Below are 21,373 nucleotides of genomic sequence, written 5' to 3'. Positions count from 1 at the left end.
TGTCGCCCACGCATAGTTAAAGTAATTGTGTACAGTAGGAATAGGGACATATCAAGAGATTACTGAAATATCTCTATAACCTTCATAATAATGATTATGCATTACACTTGTATTGTGCTCTACAAGCTTCTCAAAGCGCTTCATCAGCATTATTATTAATTTACTACTATTGGAGCCAGAGCGGCCCTGAGTTCGAATGACAAAAGCGAGGCTGCCAGCTTTAGCCTTCTGATTATTATTATTATCTATAATATAAAACGCAATCGTGGGGTGGGCGGGGCTTAAGCTCCCTAAGGGCGCCGCCATGTTTCTTTCCCAGATCTCCGCGGGCGGCCCCCACGTGACCGTCCCTCCGCCCGCACCGTGATGCACCAAACCGCGGGTCCTGCACCGTGAACAGAACTGTGAGAGCTGAACCACTAATATTTATCCAACAATATTCCACTGTCTCTTGAATCCTATTTTCCTGAGTTTAGCAAACATATTGCAGATGTAGTCGCTCATTCTGCTGGTGCTCTGGACAACGGGCTCACTCCTTCCTGCACACAGCAGGAGTAGGTAACTTTGCACTAGACTATACAGTCATTACAGTGGTTCTGTGATTGCAGAGGCTCACAGCTTTGTCTTTTCAAAGGGTCATGAGTAAAAATCATCAAATATAAGAAAGGAGAGCGGGTGCATAAAACACTCCAATTGCAGTTTGTTTTATTTTTAGCATTCATTCTTTTATACATTTGTAGTAGCCATAGTTTTTGGAATAAAATGTGCAGGGGGGCCTTCCAGTAAAACTACTTAGTGCGGCTCTACAACTATACTGAGTGCCGGGTTACAGGGACTAGGGTGGACATTTCTTTGTAATAACTCATAATCTCAGAATATCAAATGTGGAGACTAGCTAGTTATTATTATAGGACCATCTAGTTATTATTATAAGCACCTTTACCTTTACCTTATTATTTTAAGCCAAATCTGTTTGAATGAAAATACTGTGATTACAAGCTACAAAAGAAATGTGTAGCCTCACAGTCAATCACAAACTTTTAACAAGCCCATTCTTATGAAACACATCTGAAACTTGTCCATGTCTACCTGTGACCCGCAAATTTTTTGTCAAACTCAAATGTTGGCAAAGTCGTCTTCACGCTAACATTTCTATCTAACGATTGCAACAACCTACACTGTAAAAATGATGACTTTTCCCAAACAAACACTGTTGTCCAGGCTGGATCGCTGCCAAAGTCCTTGGTTTTGAGGTCACTGTTGAGTCTGAAGGTCGGGGATACAGACCGGTCCGGAGGGGAAGCGAGGATAGTCTCCTAAGGCTTGGAGGCGGACAGAGGGCAGGAGGGTTTTTCTTGAAACACCCGAGTCAGCAAAACACAGCCCGCCCAGTGCAGGGGGCACGGGGGAGAGGTGTGGAAGTATAAATACACAGTAGGGTCATGAGGACAGGCACCGGGGTTGGACAAAATCTGGATACAGCGGCGCATATGCTAGAGTATTTGAAAGTCGAGCATGGAGGCTGTATTTCTTACCACGATCCTCACTCGGGTCTGATTTATATTACCATTAGTCAATCACACCTGCTTCCCATGGGCTGCGTCACTAGTATACATACATCACATAGTTAATGCCTCGGTCTGCCAACGTCTATAAGCACCAAAGTTTAGCCATTTACTAAACTATCCATTCAAACCCAAAAACCACAGTCATAAAAAAGTAAGAAAGAAGACGGCTTCACTGCAAGAACAATTGCCAAAAACAATGTGACAACCCTGAAATTAATCTCTTATCACACTATTACACATTGCCACAAAAACAATTATTGGGCTTCTCTTGTGACTAGCAGAAGCACCGCTTGAGTTAAAAGCATTTAAGTATTAATTTTATAGTTGGATTCCAAAGCGTTTTGAAGAGGTTGTCGAAAGTGAGTTGTGTTCACAAGCTTTCGATTGGAAGATTTTTGTAAATATCAGTAATTACAGAATGAGAGACACGCGTTCACTGTCAGGTATGAAATCAACATAAAGATCTGGCTATAAGAACACATAATAGCATCATTATGAGAAAACCTAATGCACCTAACTGGACCTTCATGATTACCGTTCAACTTAATACAAGTTCACCAACATATCAACTCAAATTGTTTTATATACTATTATTAATTTTATTGTCATTTTTACAAAAAATAGACAATTACAGTAAGTATTGGCACTTGAAACCTTTGCTAAGCAGTACACTGTGGAGTTCTGTTTACTAAATCCTATCCCCATGGGCCCATCCAGGTGTCTAACTGCTCGCTAAGGCCCTCTCTCCTGCACTTCTGTGGTAGCAGGTGTCTCCCATATAAATCCAGCTGCTTTATATAGACACAGGTGACGTTGTTTTTTTCAAAAGTACACCACTGGCTTAGCTTGCTCTCTGCATCGAGTTTACCCTACATTTGAAGCTAAGGTGCCAGATGGAGTTTAAATGCTTCGTCAAACCCTGGGCCCTTCTGAGCAGCTTTTCCAGCCCGTCTCCTCTCAACCCACCAAGCAAGACTGAGGAAGTAAATGCACGACTTGGATATTAATTATGACAAAATGGCTAATTTGTTCCTTCAGGTGGCAGCTATTAATGTTTTTAATGCTGCACCGTACTGTATATAAGGTGGGAGAAAATAAACAATTATTCTATCAATTAGAGTCTGCATTACCATTTTAATGTCATCAGTCTGCATGCACTTTATTTTTTCATTCAGGAGATAACAGAGGCTGTCAGATTTTTCAGATTTCATTGTGATTGGTTAAATCTGCCTGTCACTCGCTCGAAGGACGGAGGCTAACTAATTGCTTCGTATGAGAGAAATCACAAAATGTAAATTATATAATAAAAGTAACATTTTATGTCATCTTATCACCCCCTAAACTATGCTGTGAATTATTTTTTTTAAGGATTTCAAACAACAGCAACAGTTTCCCATCTCTGTTTGCAACTGTTCAATCCGCATGCCTTCAGGTGTTCCTCAGGTATCAATACTTGGACCACCATTTTTTTAATATTACAGAACATTCACATCCTGAAAAAGAGAATTTTAGTTTGCAAGTTATAATACTTTTTGTATGTGGTGAATGAATAATGGTTTCTCGCTTTTTGACCTAGTTGTGGGAAAACACTATTCCAAATAAATCCCCTTACACTTTGATTTTTGACACTTTTTTTTTTTTTTTTAACCAGAAAGACTATCCAAGGAGTCTAACTGCACACTTAATCCTCCTCACCTATCCCTCTGTGTTTGCATGTGTTCCCCATATAATTTAATCTAGCAGCTTTGTACAGACAGGTGTCATTGTTTTATGTCCACTATGTCTATCCACTACTAAGTGTATCCAATATTTGTTTGATAGAATTTCCAGATGGAGTTTAGCGCTTCGTAAACCCCGGGCCCTTCTGAACAGCTTTTCCAGCCTGGCACTCTAATCAACGCTCAGAGCAAAACTGAGGAAGTGATTGCATGGATTGGATAATAACTGTGACAAAATGACTAATTGGTGTGTTCACATGGTAGCTGTTACTGGTACTTTTATAGGGGTGGGTGATCTGGCTAAAATAGAATAACATGATTTTCTTAGTCTAGGGCACAATTTCTATTTGATCCTTTTTTAAGAGAGTGAAAGAAAACAAGATGCCATTCAATCAGTCGTAACACACTACTTGTGTGAATGATTGTAGCAAGCTTTTTCAAAAACTTGACTTTTCAACCAGCATGCCTTTGGGGGTTGCTCAGGAGCCACTACTTGGACCCCCATTTTTGTTTTGGATAACTATATTATGTTGGGCCTCCTCCTGTTCTATATGTTAGCACGTGCCCCCCATCATTCAGCTGCTATACACAAGTAACATTGTTGTATACATTAGGCGACTTTACTCCCTGCCTCTCTCCATTTTCAAGTAAACACAATATTTGGCTCAAACGTCGGATTTAAACGCTTCAGCAAACCCTGAACTGCTTTCCCAGCCTGATATTCTGTCACCAATCAACACACTGAGCAAGAGTGAGGATGTGATTGCATGACTTGGGTATTAATTATGAGAAAATGGCTAATTGGCTCCTTAAGGGGGTAGACTTTATTGGTGTGTAATTAATACGGCAATTAGCATGTTTAGAGAATGACTTTGGATACGGCCCGACCTCCAGGCCATGAAGCCAACTCTGGCTTGCAGAAAGGATTTATATTTTGTGGATGGATGTTCAACGTATTTGCAAGGCACCAAATCGCAAAGGTAGGGGGTCTCGACTTAATTGGGGCATTTGTAAATGGCACAGTGAGATGTCTGTTTATCTATGCGGAGACAAATTAGTCTGGCACCCAACACGCGCTTCTTTGGAAATGTTTGTGTTTAATTGAGATTTTAATGAGGATCCCCACCACTAGCGTGACATGGCAGCCAACTCGCATTCGAGATTTTGCCACAGTTTATCTGTGCTTAAATCGCGTGCCGATCACCTTACACTGAGAATTGTTAATAGGAATGCATGGGGTTACAAGGAGCAATGTTTTGCCTTCATCAATTTTATTGGCGCCCTGTAGTCAACAAAATCAACCACCTGCAAATTACTAATAACCTATCCCTGCTCTCGAGGTAAAGAGTAAATCACAAGTTTCCGTGAAAGCTAGAGGCGCTCCATGAGGGCGCAACTTAATCAAGGCAATGGCTTTGTTAATTGTGTAGAGTAGGAGTGAGGAAGATTCACTTCAGTCATACAAGTTGTGTATACAAGCTAATAAAGGACATACCTTTTAACTATAATAATTATAGCTAAGTGTACTCTCAGGCTTAGAGGTTTTGTTTGTTTTTATAGACAATATTGCTGTATAATTCAGTTGTATCACTGCAGTGATAGCCACAATTTTCCCAAGGCACACATCGAAGTATCACAGACATTCAAAGGAGTTGATGAATAAAAGTCAGATGAAGTGGCTTACCCTAGCCTGGCAGTACCCATTCTGCTCGAATCATTTCGAACTTCACAGCAGCCTTAGCCTGGGAATACCCATGCTGCTGTGTGCGCTCAAATCATTTCGAACTGCACAACAGCCTGGGCACCATGGCCCATGACCATGACGATGATACAATTGGCTATAGTTGCTTTCAGACGCATATGACAGACATTTGTAGCACCCAATAAACGTCTATAGACGATCGTAAACCACACCTCTCGGACGAGAAAATTAATTGGTGGTCCCCAGACTAAATATACCTTGTGATAGTTTGTCTGGCGATAGCCAGGCTAGTCTTGTCTCAGAGCACAAAGGCAGTGTATTGGTTTATTTATTTATCAGGGAAGATGCAATAAACGCAGTTACAATTTGCAATGCATGCGCTACTTTTTAACTGTTCCTTTATGGACCTTTGTACACAATTTACAATAGTAAAATGCAATACAATGTTTCTATCAAACCTATTTGATCACACACATACCGTACAACAACAGTCAACAACATGTGTGTGTGAGTTCCTCAACAGTCAGTACTTGAATCGCCATACTCACATAGTCATACTAATACAGGGACAAACTTTCTCCACTCTTCAGTCCTCTGTGAAACATCCTATAGCTGTAAGCACATTTTGTTTATGTATTGGGGTTACACCCACACATGCTACATCCAGTGTTCCCAGTCATGCCATGACACAGCGTCCACCAGTGCGACATGTGCAGAAGCAATCAAAGCGTGTAATTGGAGTGGCATGGGAGCTAGCGTATTTTCCGGACTATAAGTCGCTCCGGAGTATAAGACGCACTAACCATAAAATGCCTAATGAGAAAGTATCAACAGGCTGAACAGGCGTACGGTATGCTAGCGTAACATATTACACAACGAACTAAATAGGTGTCTGTTATGTTAACGTCACATAAACAGTTCAGATAACTAAAGCATAAGGAACATACCACTGCACCATTGATAAACCTCTCCCAGCAGCATGTTTTTCAAGCTCTCATTTGCAAAGTCGTTCCTCTAAATGTGGCCATCTAGCTTTTAGCCCATGATTAGCTTTGTTTTGTTTTCTTCTAAGAGTAACCTAACTTCTTGCTCACTCTTAACTTTCATCCTGCTGCTCGATTAGCCTGTAGTGCCCCCTAGTGGCAAAATGATGTATTTGAATAAAAAAACAAAACAAAAAAACATATTAGCGACTTATAGTCCGGAAAATACGGTCATTACTTTGCCTACATACCAGCACTGAGCGCAGTTAGCCATATACAAGGTGCTAATTGCTAGGTTGTTTTAGATGAATAGATATAAATAAATGCCATAGATGGACACTCAACCGGAGACTTTTATATTGTTGTTTGTTTCTCAGTATTTTTAAATGTGCTTGTTGTTCTTCCGTAAGCAAGCCTCAAGATATGCCGACCTTGTTAATTGCATAGCATTGAGATATTGAATAAGTGCAGTACAGGTATGCGCAATTCCTTCATTGTTTGCTCAAGAGCATTGAAACTTGGCTCTGAGCCATTAATTATATATGTATCATCAGACTATGAACTGTTGGTAGAAAGATGCTCACTAGACAATTTCTCATATCCATACAATTCCACAGAGATATTACAACCTCCAAGCTTCTAATTGACAATTTAAAGCTTTCTGTTAAGCGCTGGAGCGGGCACCTAAACACACGTGAGCACACAAGACATTTCTAAGCCTGCTCTCAGACCTGAGTCACATTCTAATGCTCCCGACGCCTGGCGATTACAGCGGCATCTAACATTGAATTAATGTAAAAAATGAATCAGAATACGCTTCACTGTGACACTAATCGAATTACTTTGGGCCCGGGAATCAACAGTGTGTCTCGTAATGCGATGTAAGACTTAGGTTCAAATCAGTGGTTTTACATGCTAGTTCTTCCCAACAACTTTAGACTTTAGGTGGTATCAAGTATATAGTACATTTTGTAGTTTGGTTTTTAATGGCTTTGAAACGCTACCCAGAGCATACCCAATACCTTGGTTTAGCACTCACACTTCACATAGTTGGATGAAAGAGTTGCTCTTCTTTTGGATTCTGCTGTCTATTTAAATCCTTTAAATGCCTTTAGCCACATGCTAGAGGTGTCCCACATCCTGGTCCCAGTAAAATTACAGGTCAGGTCTGACGAGAGGTGAGCCGCTCACAGCATACATTTGGTCATTTTTTAGGGATTTTTCAATGATACAAATATCTATAATTAAATAAATGCTTGCATTTTATTTCTATTTATCTTGTGAAATGGTTCGCTTTGTGGCTTTAATTGAAGAGTCGTAACTAACTAGATCAAATGACAAATAGTCTCGAGTAACTAGTTTATGTTGAAATCATTAGCAGGAAATACATGTTGAGTGGGAATTTGCAGCTATGATTTCATGAAAGCTATAAATGGGCAATTAGCCATTTGCCTTGGGTCATTTTCACCAAACAAAAATCTCAGAAACAAATGGCACAGATAAATTTTTATTAAAGCACAAATTAGTTTTTTGTTTGCCTGGCTTAGCCCTTGGGGTAAAAGGGTTTAATTTAGGGAGAATTGGCCATTTTGACCCGGAGGCACATTTACACTAACAGGACTTTTCCTAATGGTGGTTTTCTAACAGTGAGCTATGTGGGAGGGGGACAGCCAGAACTACCCCGGGGGTGGAGATTCTGGGTCATCGGAAAAGGCTATAAATAGGCTTGCATGTTCTTTTTCATCTACTGCCGCTATATGTGCCATACATTAAAGCCGTTAATGGCTTGGACTGCACTGGCGTAGGCCCAGTTAGATTCATAATTCATTACAACTTCACAATGCACTATTTTCTAACATAACATTATGGCTCATATTCATGGAATGGGACTTTGCTCATCCAAACAGTTAACGTTGCTTTTAATATGTTCAATTACGACAAACTTATCTCTATTATGACAAGAACCAAAGGGTTATGGAAGAATAATGAGTTCAGGAAGTGTTTACTCCTTTAATATTATGTTGAAATCTGATGGCCAGCCAAACCTGAATGAGATCGGATTATAGAAGTACTGCCACAACCTCCTCTAAAAAACCGAACAAAGCACTCGCAGAGATCCAGTAAGCAAGTTCAATTAATAATCTCCTCTCCTCCTCATCTACTGACCCACACAAACTGCCCACAGGTGACTGATTAGGAGGGAGGTCCAGAGTTATATAGTAGCAGCCCAAAAGAAAACAAACAAAAACAAAACATATTTCATTTCAAACAAATAGACTGGCTCCATGGCTCCAACAGTCCAGTGAATGTGTTTGAGTGGTGGCGATGGGGATGGTGAAGATTTGGCAGCCCCGCTTGGTCATAGTGACATAAGAGTTTGAATCCTACTGTGATTTATTTCCCTTCATAGTTTTTTTCAAAAAGTTTTACATTTGTACTTTTAGGGGTCATTTACCAAGTGTTTGCTCATGTCTAAAACGCAGCATTCTCTCATTTACATATCACATTTGGGGCATTAATACTGTAATACACACAATTTCAAATTGGTAAATTAGGCACAACATGTCCACAAAAGCTAAATCCTATTTTCCAGCTTGCCCTCGATTGTATAGCACTAGTCTTGATAAATGTGTATTTTGTATTTAGCGTCTTTTACAAAACAAAAATGGCAGCACGTGCTTCGAAGGTAAGTGCGTAAACTTTGCGATTTAGGTCGAGTTTACCCTGCAAGCTTGCTAGCCGTTAGCCAAGATATCTATTTCTTGTCGTTGACCTTTATTAAACCAGGAAAGATCCACTGAGATTCAGTGTCTTTTTCAGGGGTGTCCTATTGAAACCTATTGTACATGTTTTCAATGGTAGGGAAAACCAGTGCTCAAATGCGAAAATTTACAAAGACACAGGGAGAACATGCAAAAGGAATAAAACCTGTGAGGTGAGGCTAAATTATGTTTTCAGTGTCAAAATGCCCCATAGAGGTATTTAAAAATAGGTCTGAAAACTTCTGACCCCAGTAAAGTCTTTTTATTTATTTTTCCCCCCCACCTCTTTTAGGACCCAGTACCACCTGTACGGAGGAGTCCTGCTACCATCAGGGGGTGTGTCTCCAACAGTGGGAGGGCTTCACCTGCGACTGCTCCATGACGTCCTACGGGGGATCCTTCTGCAACGACCGTAAGTCCCTAACGTCTTCTCTAAAGGCATGAACGTGCAGTGTGAATGGGTTTGGATACATGCATGCGATTAGGTGCCACGCTACATGTGGGAAGTCAGGATTAGCTTGGGAGATGACAGCCTGAAGGTGCAAAGTAGAAGTTGACCAGGTACGGAGAGATTGCAATTCCTCAAAAGAAGACAAAGCATCTGAAATTGAAGTGCCCATAGGCTTTGGTGACACCTTTTTTCCCCCACCCTACTTGTATAGTTGACATAAACACTGGAGATGGACAGGCTGATATGTTACTGAAAACTCTTTGGCAAAGTGAAAAGGAAAGAAAAACAGCATTTTGAAACTTGGTTTATAACGGATTTTGTCCTTTCTTCAGATTGTTTTGCCGTTGACTCGACCAAAAGAGATGAGGTCAAGCTCTAATTTTAGCATTTTAAATTTGGAAATTTAGTGACCAAAAAGTTAGAAATAAAATATGTGAAATGGAAGAATTTGTTGCATATTTTGCACTAATTAAAAATTGAAGTCAGTTGTTCTCAAACTTTTCAGTTATTTGACCTTCCAAAGACCACTTTACCAAATTAGATCTGTTTTAGACATTTTTGGTCAATTATTTGGACTAAACTATGTTTAACCATGTCCAAAGCAGAAAAATGCATAAGCATTAAGCATAAATGAAATGATTTCTGATTAAAATGAATAAATATGTAGCCCGAGTACCAGCACATAGCACACTTTGAGAACCACAGGACGAAATGGTTAAGTTGTGCCAGGGTTGTTTTAGCAGATGCTACATGCTGCCATGTAAAGAAATGCCCTAGAATCTGAAAAAGAACATTCCCCGCTAGTTTCTGTGTGCTAGCTTCTGTCATTAGCAGCTAAGCAATCATGTTTTGACAAGCGCCCACTTGAGCTCTTCAGGCAAGAAAAAATCTAACAACACCACTCGCCTCCTCTCGCGTCCTCCAACATTTAGTCATAGCAACACCTTGGATTGTACAAGCGTAGCACGGGATTGCCGACTGGGCTCCCGAGGCTCGGCTAACACACGCTGTGCGAAGGGAACGGCGATTTAAGCCCCGTGTCGTAGCCATGCGGTCACCTGCTGAGTAGCTGGCATCAAAGGCAAGAGTAGAAGAGCCGAATGGTAGTTTATTTTCATTCAAGAGGAGATAGGGGGCTTTGCGGTATCACAACAAACAGAGAAGCAAATGCTAGAGTGTCGGGTGGAGACTTGGAATAAATTTGCATGTATTTTGGTCAGGAGTTGGCGTGTATAAACTTGTAGCGATGTAAAATTGCAGTAGTGTTGGACATAAAATGACTTTCATAATAAGGAGATGATTTTCTCGAAAGTGTTCATTACTCTAGATTTTGATACATATGCTCTTCAGTGGAGGCCACATTTTTTTGGCTCATCTGAAGACAAAAACTGAACTTACTAAAAACGTGTAACCCTCAGTTAGATGAAAGATATTGCATCGTCGAATATTGCTTATGATCGGCACTAAATTGTGCAGCCATCCTGTCAGGGTCCGACATACAGCACACGCTATTAGTATTCTCCCCGCGATGTCTTGCGTTAACGGGAGCAGCGTCCGGGGTGACAGACCAACTGACTTGTCTCTGTTTTGCTCGTTACCGCCTATAGCCTAGCGGTAAACCCGCACCTCCACCTCTTTCCCTCCCCATGCCTTCTTAGCCCAACGTATATATCTCCTATGTGATAAAACTTTTATCCGCCGCCGCTTGGCCTTGTTATGTTGACTGCCATGTTAGCTAGATGGGATATGACTGGGGCTTGACAGTATAGGGGCTGATTAGCAAGGTGTTCCTTTTGGGCTCCGGGAAGACTTGCGCGATAATAACTGCACCCGTTGGCATTGACAGGCACGGTGAAGATAAGCAGAGAGGAGAGATCCCTGGCTCTTTGAGATGTGAGCGTGGAGAGAGAGAGAGAGAGAGAGAGAGAAAAAGAAAGTTAAGTGGAAAGGATAGGGTGCTGAGTCTTGCAAATGTGGCATGGCCTTTGGGGGATGTCAGCGGCTTTAGCGGGCTAGTTCCACAGATGACAAGAAGATGGTTGGTGTCATTTGGACGTGTGTTTTGGCGATGTGTGGATGGCTGGAAAACAAGTGCGGAAGAGTGGACTTTTCAAGCAGCCTAATAAAAGTCGTGGCACAAATTGCAAAAACCATGACACATTTTAGCTTTGATTTGCCGTAGCCCTTGTTATTCTGCCACATCTTTGAAAAAAAACAAAAAATGAAATGACACTGAAAGAAAAATGTCAAGGAATCCGATTAATGTTGTGGTTGATTGGGTGTGTTCGAAGATTTACTGTAATACCAGGCACTGCTTGTTAAGTCGACTCTGTGTGCTCGCCTTCGTTATGCAGTGTTGTTTTACTGTGTAAGGCTGGCATACTAGTTTATCTTGGAAGAACTGGCTGAATTTGATCACTATGGGTGTCACAAAATAGATAACACTTCAGTAAGGCAAGTCAGGTCAACTTTGCATCACAAAAGCTTAGATAGAACTAGCTATGCTCAATATTTTTTTCTGAAACAGGTGCTTGGTATATTATATGACATATATATATACATATATGTGTAAAATAGCTATTGATGGACTTGATTTACATTCAGAAAGCTTCAGAACTACCTAAGTGTTTCCCCAAGTCGTTATTTGCTGACCAACTTAAGAGGTGAGATGTCGTCACTATCCAATCAACCCATTATAGATGATGGATTAAGAGCTTTTGTCTACAATGGGTAGAAAAGGTGTTGATGACTACCATTTAAAGACATTTGCTACTATAGAACAAGCCAGGATGAGATGTTGCTTTTGTGTTCATTTCGGTATAAGGTGACACCCATATCCAAATTACAGTACAGTATGCCATCCTTTTCTGTGATGTACAACCTTCCAGCAACATCTCTTAACACACCAACTTCTCACACACATTGTCCACAATCTTTAACACAAGCCTTTCTTTCTTGGTCAGCCCATCTTCCCTTTTATGCCTTGACTTTTCAGTTCATCTCCAAACTAAGGTAGGTGTCTTTAAAGAACTGCATTTTCCTCCATTGAAGAAGACAAAGAAGATACTTGTCAACTTCATCTTTCTTCTTGAGCAGATGAGACAACCGTGATTTGCTTTTGACAGCACACATCTCTTGCAAATTGCTTCTTATGTCTTGCGGCGGTCTTCCCTGCATCTCTCCTGACGCACTCCAGAAGCGTGACGAATTTCCTTTGCTCCCTGGTTCTTTATAGTTTCCAGAGTAATGTTTATTTTTTTTCATTATTGTGTAAATAATATGTATGTCACTATCAAAGCTGTACGCGAATTGGGACAGTCTCTGAGCCAAGCTGAACGCCCCGTAGCGCATGCAAATCCGGCTTCCGCTTGTGCCGGTTGCTCTGACGAGTGTATGGAAAGTGGAGAGAATAAAAGGTGGCATTTGAAATCATTTAAACCTTCAGTAGCTGAGTAGCTTGTTGGTCTCCATTGAGAACTGAGTGAAATATTTGACTAATTAATCCTTGTGGTGCTTTTCAATCAGGCGCGCCATCCTTGGTGGCTTTGGATACACACTGAAGTTTAATAGGAATAAGTTTGTTAACCGTCGCTAACAAACTTATTGGATTTGCATGCCTGCTCCCTTATTTAACTGTGTTAATGGAATTATTGATATTTTTCTAAAAATTGGAGGAATTTATCAAGGTTTTGCACACAGTGATCACTATTACTTGGTCAGTGTACAGTGCAATGCCTTGGTCAAACTTTGCAGAATAACTTACTCTCTCTGGAACCATTTACTTTTCCAACTTCTTATCTTAGATTATAAGTTCTGGTACTTTTCTAGACTTGAGTGTCCAAGCTATGGCCTGAGACCAAATATGATCTCTGGTCAGTTATAGTTGGTCTTCAATATTCCTGCTGAATAGGCTCAAATTGTACACTGCCTGGCCAAAAACGTCACCAAAGTCTCAATGGGTTTAAGATCTGGACTCTGTGGTGGCCAATCCATGCGTGAAAATGATGTCATACTCCATGAACCATTCTTTCACAATCTGGCATTGTCATCTTGGAATATGCCTGTGCTGAAGAAAAAGTCCATCGATGGAATAACCTGGTCATTTAGGAAACATGGTGTCGCTGGGCCTACCCTGACTAACAACCCAGATCAGAACAGAAGTTAAAGGTGGTGACTATTGTTTAGTCAGGCAATGCCCTTTTTTCCATTTTTCTTTCATTCGACTTCTTCAGTGGGATAAAGCATTATAGTGTTCATGAAAGTTTTATGATACCAGAAGTTAATATATACACACAAGAAAACACAAGGGCAATGAGCTGGAATCGTCAATAACCTTAATTTAATCAAAAAATAAAAGCTGGTATTGCTCATCGGTATCTTACCTCTTCTCATACAGTATGTGTGTTGTGTGAATGAGTTATTCATGGTGGTTGGTCAGGCACTTCAGTCAACCCCAGGGCAACGTTGGCAACAAAAAAGCAGCACTGCGTGAGATCGAATTAATCATAGCTAAATATATAATGATTTTTATCACATTTATTGTGGTGGATGTGCTAATTACGTCTCACATTTCAGATTCGGTTGCAGTTTGCTCCAAGCGTTGCGTGGAAAGTAACACATCTGAGAGCCTGGAGGAGAGCCTATATAAATGAATGTGAGGAACATAGAGATTAGAAATTGGGCCTTCAGACTCGGCATATGGTGTTGATTGGGCCCAAGGCGTCCACAGAGCCACACAGGGTTTTACTTATGATTCTAACCAACTAATTATAAACCTAGGAAGGAAATGTCGGCGTAGTTATGAGTTAAACCAACGCTCAGTAGGCACCATTTAATAAACATGCTTCAATCTTTATAAAATAAAAATCAACCAATAAAAAGGTTTTGCCCAGCAAATGTCCAGTTCATCTATAAATTTCAAACAAATTATTAGGGAGTTATGTTCTTTAAAATGAGTATGGCTTGTCCATAATCTGTTTATGTTGTCAACATGTGGCATTATTTTCAGTGAAAGTTCCACTGAATTTTTGGGTTCCATTTTCTATACCTCCTATTGGGTCGACTGTCTGCCGCAGATGTCCACCCCACTGCGTCCTACTGGGCTTCAGTCGTTGATTTTTCCCCATTTCCACCGTTGCGAATTTATGAAGGTCCGGCTGACAGTGCAGATAAGACCGGACGAGTCAATGGAGGCCCCTGTGCTTTGACTGACAGCGTGTTTTCATTGGAAATGATCACTCGCGCTGTGGTTTCACAACACAGCCTCTTTCTCGGCGATAAAGGCTTACCACACACAACTCAATCTTCCTGAATACATTTTTTTTGTAGAGACATTTTCAATTCTGTGATCAATGAGCATGTCCATGTGTCACACTCATAGATGAATTTGAAATCACAAGGACTGCATCTGTTTCGGTAACTTAAGGCACTTTCCAGAGTCTGAATAGCCTCTCTCCACGGGGAGATACATTTTCATAACTCACCAAGCATTGTAATGGATTTAACCAGTGTTAGATGCTTTGTAAATATTTTCCAATCTTCCAATTCTTAAAGCGAGTGCACGACCAGAAAAGGCTTTTCCATATAAGTTAGCTTTGTTTCACTGAACATTGAGCTCTGCATCATCTTGCCATTTTACAATAGGGCAGGATGAATGATGTGTGTGTGTGAGTGAATGATGGTGGGTCCGTTGGCGCAGACACATGGAGTCGCGACAGCGCTTCTGTCAGTCTCCCCCAGGGGAAACTGAAGCTACAAACGTTGCTTACCACCACCGAGTATCGAGTGAATGTACAATAGTCTCATGTAAAAGTGCTTTGTGACTATGTCTGTGAAAGGCGCTATATAAATAAAGATCTTCTTCTTCTTCTTTTACGTAATATAACACTGATCAACGAAACAAGAAAAATTTGACAAATGTATGTTTACTTCCGCTTTTAGCCATGCATTTGCTCAACTTTGCATTCTTCCACACCTGACAAAGGTGTAGCTTTTCTTTAAGCGAACAGGTCCAAAACAAACCACTTTAGGAACCCACCGCAGAAGTGGCCCCTGGATGAAGCGGCTTGGACACCCCCTTTGGCCGTGGAATGGTTAAGTTCAGGCCATGGAAACACCTCAAAGTGCTTCATACTATTTTAGGAAAAGAAAAACGCCCATTGTATCTGCCCAAATCATAGGTGAATTAATAATTTTAGGTATGAACACAAAACGCAAATCCTCAGTCCAAATGCAGTTCATAAAGTCTGCATAAGGTATTAAGAAAAGTAGAAATGCTGTATTATTTTCCCCTAAATCATAGAGTAAAGTGAATGCTTTATATTTATAGTGAGGGAGCATGGCTTTCCATTTTGTTAAGTAGTATTGTCCAGACCTTTTCTTTGACCCCCTTCTGTCGGTCACTTGCTGCTGACAGGCTCTCTCTGGTGCACTCCCAAAGAGGCTAATGCATGTGACTCTGCATCAGGATGACAGCGGGAAATAAATGGATGTTTGGATGTCCTTAAGCCCTCCTTGGACTTTATCGCAGAGACAAAATTTAAACACAGTATCACCCAACTTTGTGCATTGAACTAAAGAGCAATACCGGGTGAAATAGATTGAAAGTTACTGTGGCAACACTATAGCGATCTTGGATTTCCATAGGCACAGGAGAGTAACCACCATCTTACAGTGGTTTGAAAGGTATCGCACAAAAGTCACTTAGGTCTTCCGTCTGACCAAGTTTTGGACATTACCTTGAGCGTAGATGACTATTTCAGTTATGCCACATTTGATCACTTTTTGACAATCCCTCCAAATTGCCAGATTTCTACTGTAATCAGGGATTTTTATCGTCGAATCACCCAGTCCTATAGCCAGTGGCAACAAAGATAGTGAATAAATCTCAATATGAATTCAGAGGATTCTTTTTCTTTTTTTTTTTTTATAGCGTGTGGCTACTTCAACTTTGCAATCCTTCTTTAAATTTACTTTACTTGAAAGACATTCTACGCGGCCCTCTTGGCAAAATTGAACTCTGCTTCCACCTTGTCAACCAACTGTCAAAACTCAAAATGCTCCCATGCTGTACTTTGAGAAATGAATGTAATATTTTGTTGAAACTAGAATGTCTTCCTCATTGTGCTAGACTCCAAACTCCTGTGCCTAATGTAGTCCCAAACAAATGTATTCGCGCCACAACCGATAGCAGAAAGCTGTCTCTCGCACTGTTCGCCGATATGAACACACGGCACCAAGCATTTGTTATTCACCAGCAGCCTGTGGTGATTGACTGGTCTATTTGTCTCTACGCGGCGTATAAGTGGGCCACTTGGTATGCCGCCTCTCATTCATGTGGAACGGAGCTCACAGGCAGAGATGCAGTGTGAGGATGTGTGTCGTTGCACGTCGTTCTAGGCCTTTGTTTCAATGGAGGAGATGCGGAGAGGGGTCCGGGGAGACTGTGTTGGTGCAACGGGACGTACAAGCAGATGCTAGGAATGGGAGAGATAGATGGAAGGTGTTCTTTGTGTAACCAGGCTTTTGTTGTCGAGTCGCAAGGAAAATGCAGGCGGGCAATGAGTATAGCTGCTAAGGCAAAGAGTGGTCAGGAATATGTTGGATTGTTTGTGAATTTCCAAGTCACTTTAGATTGAACGGACTTGCAGCTGTTCGGCGAGCAATTCAGAAGTGTGATTATTATTGTACTTTAGCCTTTGGTAGCAATGTCTTTTCGCACCTATAATAATTTTTGTGAGCCACTTTGTGAACCACATGGCTTAAATTTGGAAAAACAAATGTCTAATTATTTAAATGCATTTCTGAATGTTCAGTACCTCTGTATCAGTTGGTGTGGTGTGGGGTAGGCAGGCTTATTGTACAAAAAGTATTAAGACAGTGATACAATTATTGCTTTTGGTGATGCAAGAAAATTAATGTTCCAGGAATTTATTGTCTCAAAAAGTCCTATAAATGCTTGCACAGGAAAGGTAAGCTCAGCAAAATTATATCCTTTCTATAATTTGCTGAGCTTACCAAAATGAAACCTGACATTATTTAAACAAGCAGTTCTCAACTGATTGGCCATAAAGTGGGTCGCGGAACCATTCTGAGCCAAGTTCCAAAATACTATCCAAGTCTGTTAATATAACTGTTAAAGGGGCTAGATGCAAGCTAGTCATTTTATGCTCACTACTGCCACCTCAGGTCTTTCGCCTAACTGCAGCTTCTATATTAAGCTTGTGCATGACGGCACTTCGGACCTGAATTAACACCTTTTTGAGAGTTGACAGTGCAGGATTTTAGAGGCAGTTGTGGTGAACAGGTCTGAGCTCATTCCTCTAATTAGGACATGGCTGGAAAATGTAGGGGGAAGAAAATACTTAGTTTTAACATTTTAAAACTCTGTATAGTCCCTTTAAAGAGAGAAATCATAATTCCAGCTTTATAGACTTATTTATATAATATTGGAAATAATTTGTTTATTTTACTTAATATTTCACTTTCAATATTCAAAGTGTACTGTAGAGGATGGAAAGAAATAGTCCGAGTCCCGGAGTCATAAGGTTGAAAATCATTGATTTAAAGGGTTTCTTTTTGATCTTTTAAGAATACTCTCGAATACTATACATTCACTCATAAGAAAGGTATACAAAGAAAACAACACTGTCCATTTCTCAAACAGTTGTTTGCTAACGCTCGCTAGCTCAGGTTTACTGTTAATGCCTGATAGTCTTGATCAGCCTCAACCAGCCTCGGTCACGCATGGCTCTCTTCCCGCAATCTCCCCTATTCAAACGCTAATGAAGGACTGATGAGTGAGATGCATTCGTGCTCGTCTTCTCCAATGGCCCTACAGGTGATAATTTGCTTGGAACGTTGTAAAAATAAATGTAGAAAACAAAATGGCCTCCGGGTTTTCAGCGCAAGATTGCTTCATGAAGTTGTGCGTTATATCTTGTCACTTAAGGGCTGACATTGATTGCGAGGACGCTTGGTAAGATGAAGGTCACAGTGAAGTTGACATCGAGCACAGCGTGGGTTGGAAAGCAAGGTTTTAAACGCTGGCCTGACGCCAAGATGTGCAATAATAGCCAACAGTGAAGATGCAATTGAATAGACAATTCACGTAGGTTTCTTGTGGTCTCTACCTGTAGGCGCTAACATCATACTGCTATCTTATAACAACCAATTTGTTATGTTTATGGTCATTTGGAAATGAAAGCATGAACATAATCTACTTATTTTTTCCCTTGGGTTTTTATGAGCATTGTGTGTACCTAGTTTTGTTGCTAGTAGTATATAATTTGAGTAAATTGCTAGTTTTAGACTAATTTCTTGCATCAGTCTGTTTTACTAGCATTAGGCTGTCTGCTAACATTAAATGCGTTGCTAGTGTCAAGCACCACACCATGTCTTCAAAATTAAATTGATTTGCAATTTACTTTTCCTATTTCACCTGGCACGTTCATTGCATTATCAGAAAGAATCAATTCTGTTTGACAATATTAATATCTATCCAAAGAAGCATGTAACTTAGTTGCTTTAGTTAAACCCAAAAAAAAAAAAAAACTTTTACAGGATGGAAAATGTATTTGGAATGGTAAATTTGCTATTAGTAAAATTAGTTATTAGTTTGAACACGCTTATGTCAGGACTCCAGAGTGTGCCCAATTTGGCCAGTTTCACGGTGTAAAATTATGAATGTCTGCTTTAGTAACAACAATCTGCACTCCTTTGTTCCTAGACTTAACTTTTGTTAAAATAAAAATATGGTGTAAGAAGATGAATTGAATAAGCAACCAGCATATTAAAAGATGTGCTGATTGCAACCAACACATAATGCTAGTCTGAAGGTAAGGTTGGTAGGTAAGGTTTATTGTTGTGTGTGTGTGTGTGTGTGTGTGTGTGTGTGTGTGTGTGTGCGTGTGCGTGTGCGTGTGCGTGTGCGTGTGCGTGTGCGTGTGCGTGTGCGTGTGCTTGTGCTTGTGCTTGTGCTTGTGCTTGTGCTTGTGTGTGTGTTTATTTACGGGCATGAACGAAAAAAGCTTGCAGTGTAATTATTCGGGATTCACACTGCGTTTCGGGTCTAATGAGGTGGCGGTTAATTGCAAGGTCCGGACATTGGGCTCCAAGGGCCTGGCTGGCAAACAACATGGAGAGATGTGTGCCGCAGAAGTAGGTGGGTGGAGTAAATAAATCAAGCAAAGCAAGACTTGTACAGAGGATGCACGCCAAGAACACTTGTATGGTGTCTTCCAAGTGGGCTGTACTGTTTCTGAGGATGGCTTGGGGCGAAAACAGTTGATTTTACTTAGTGCAAACAGGGTTTGAGGGAATTCACCACTTAAGTTTTATTCTATAAGTGGACGGCAGAACTGCTTAGTCATTCTGCTAAATTGGAGAGTTGGTGCAGAGAAATGCATGTGTTAAAAGTTGTTACGGCCTTGTACAAGTTTAGTCGAATTTCAAAATGCAGGATAAAAATAATATGAGCTTTCGATGGGGGAAGACTTTGCAGTGGTAAGGTTGGAGTCCCTGGATTTGGAAAAGATTTTTAGCAAGAAACATTATATATTTTTCGCGCTTTGATTAGTTGTCACCACACAGCTAACAAGCCTCAGAGTTTGGGGTATTGGATAGGTGGTGGTGACTGTTCTATTGGTATCTCTTTATCGAAAAAATATATTCAAGCTACAGTATTACTCACAGAGCAACAAAATGCACAGGCACCAATCATTGTTGACTGGTTGCAGGCATACTTTTTTTGAATGAGTGGATTTTTCAGGCATGTTTTTCAAGGGACATGTTGAAAGAAAACAATGGATTCAAATTGTGACTGTCATATCAAAAGAGTCACTGCTCGATTGGACAAATAATTGGGACAAATAAAAGTAGAACTCAACGTAGAAGTGCCCTTTTAAAGTCAGGGCAATGTCTTTGCACAGGGTTACACTGTTTGGATGCTCCTTGTCATCCAACAATCCGCTAGTACTGCCATCTACTCATTGTTATGGATTTCACTGACTTGGCTCGATCTTTAAACAATGGCTCAGTTCTACAGACGACCAGATCCCTCCTCTTCTGTGGCTTCCCCCTTTTGCCAGATTGCCAGCTTTTCCAATAATATCACTAGCGGGCCTATTACTTGGGACCCCCAAAACGCAGATACCAACCCCCATTTTTTTGTAGCTTTGAAGCCTATTGCACTGCGTCAGAACTTCTCGCTCGGTCTTAATTAAAGATCGGCTGAGCCCTTAATGCATTAAAACACAATTAATGAAGCCTTTTTAATTGCTCCCGGACTGCTGTGGCCACTTGCAAACATCAAAAAGGCTTTTCACTCTAATCTTGGCGGTGAAACAAGAGGCGAGGGAGCTGACCGAGTCGATTTGCCGCTGCGCAGATGTGTATGCGAACAAGGCGAGAAGAATCGGGATTCAAAAGCCCGCAGAGCAATTATTCCTAGCAGGTGTCCGCATCGCACGTTTCGGTATTGGTCGATTTCATTGTTGACGCTTTGTAAATAGCAAAGTCCCATACGGGGCTAGTGTCAATATTCCGGAGAGCATGATTGAATTCGTCGGTGCAGATTCACGGGCAAGTGTTGCACGCGCCTTCGGCAATCAGGCAGTTGTAAACATAGACTTTGTGGATCGACTAGGAAGGGAATAGATGGTGTCTATAATGTCGGAGAGGTAAGATACTGACAAAGGATGAAATCATATCAGTCAAGAGGAATGGCAAAGTGGAAAGCAGTAGTATAGTCATCATTTGCGTTGCTATCAAGAATCACCAATACCTAAAGTAATTTAAGAAAAGAAATGCCTACAGGGGGTTAAGAGGTATTTCATGACATTGTTTATTTCAATCAGTTTTTGTAATGTAATCCTGTCATGTTTATGTGGTCCTCGGTAACTGGGTAAAAGGTTTTGGAAAATGTTTCATGAATGCTCGCTCAACTAGGGAAAACAACTGGGAACTCAGGTAAAAACAGGCTTTCTGACTACCAAACCTTACTTTAGAAATTGTTCATTTAATGCATTGTGAGCTTTTAACTTAAATGTTGCTACTTTGTTGAGTTTACTTTGAGCGGTTGTCCTCAGAGTAACAAAATTGTGAGAGAAATGCCCGAGATTAATGCTAGCAAAAAGAAACTGTACCTGACATTTTAAAAAACCAACAAACCAAAGTTTAGCTCTTTAGACG

At 40.7% G+C, this 21,373-nt stretch overlaps 1 protein-coding gene across 8 annotated transcripts in view; it reads left to right on the top strand.

The window, feature by feature from the left end:
• The window catches only part of nrxn2b (neurexin 2b), a 1,057,142-nt gene that overhangs the window by 639,434 nt on the left and 396,335 nt on the right, over positions 1-21,373 (top strand). For all 8 annotated transcript variants that reach the window (XM_079579566.1, XM_079579564.1, XM_079579563.1 and 5 more), the window contains one exon: positions 9,026-9,145. In XM_079579566.1, coding sequence (XP_079435692.1) covers positions 9,026-9,145 — 120 coding nt within the window. The remainder of the gene's footprint in view (positions 1-9,025; positions 9,146-21,373) is intronic.

This window comes from Gobius niger (genome assembly GCF_951799975.1).
Source record: "Gobius niger genome assembly, chromosome: 21".
Taxonomy (NCBI): Eukaryota; Metazoa; Chordata; class Actinopteri; order Gobiiformes; family Gobiidae; genus Gobius; species Gobius niger.
Note: the sequence above shows the minus strand (reverse complement) of the source record. Positions and strands in the feature narration are given on the sequence as shown.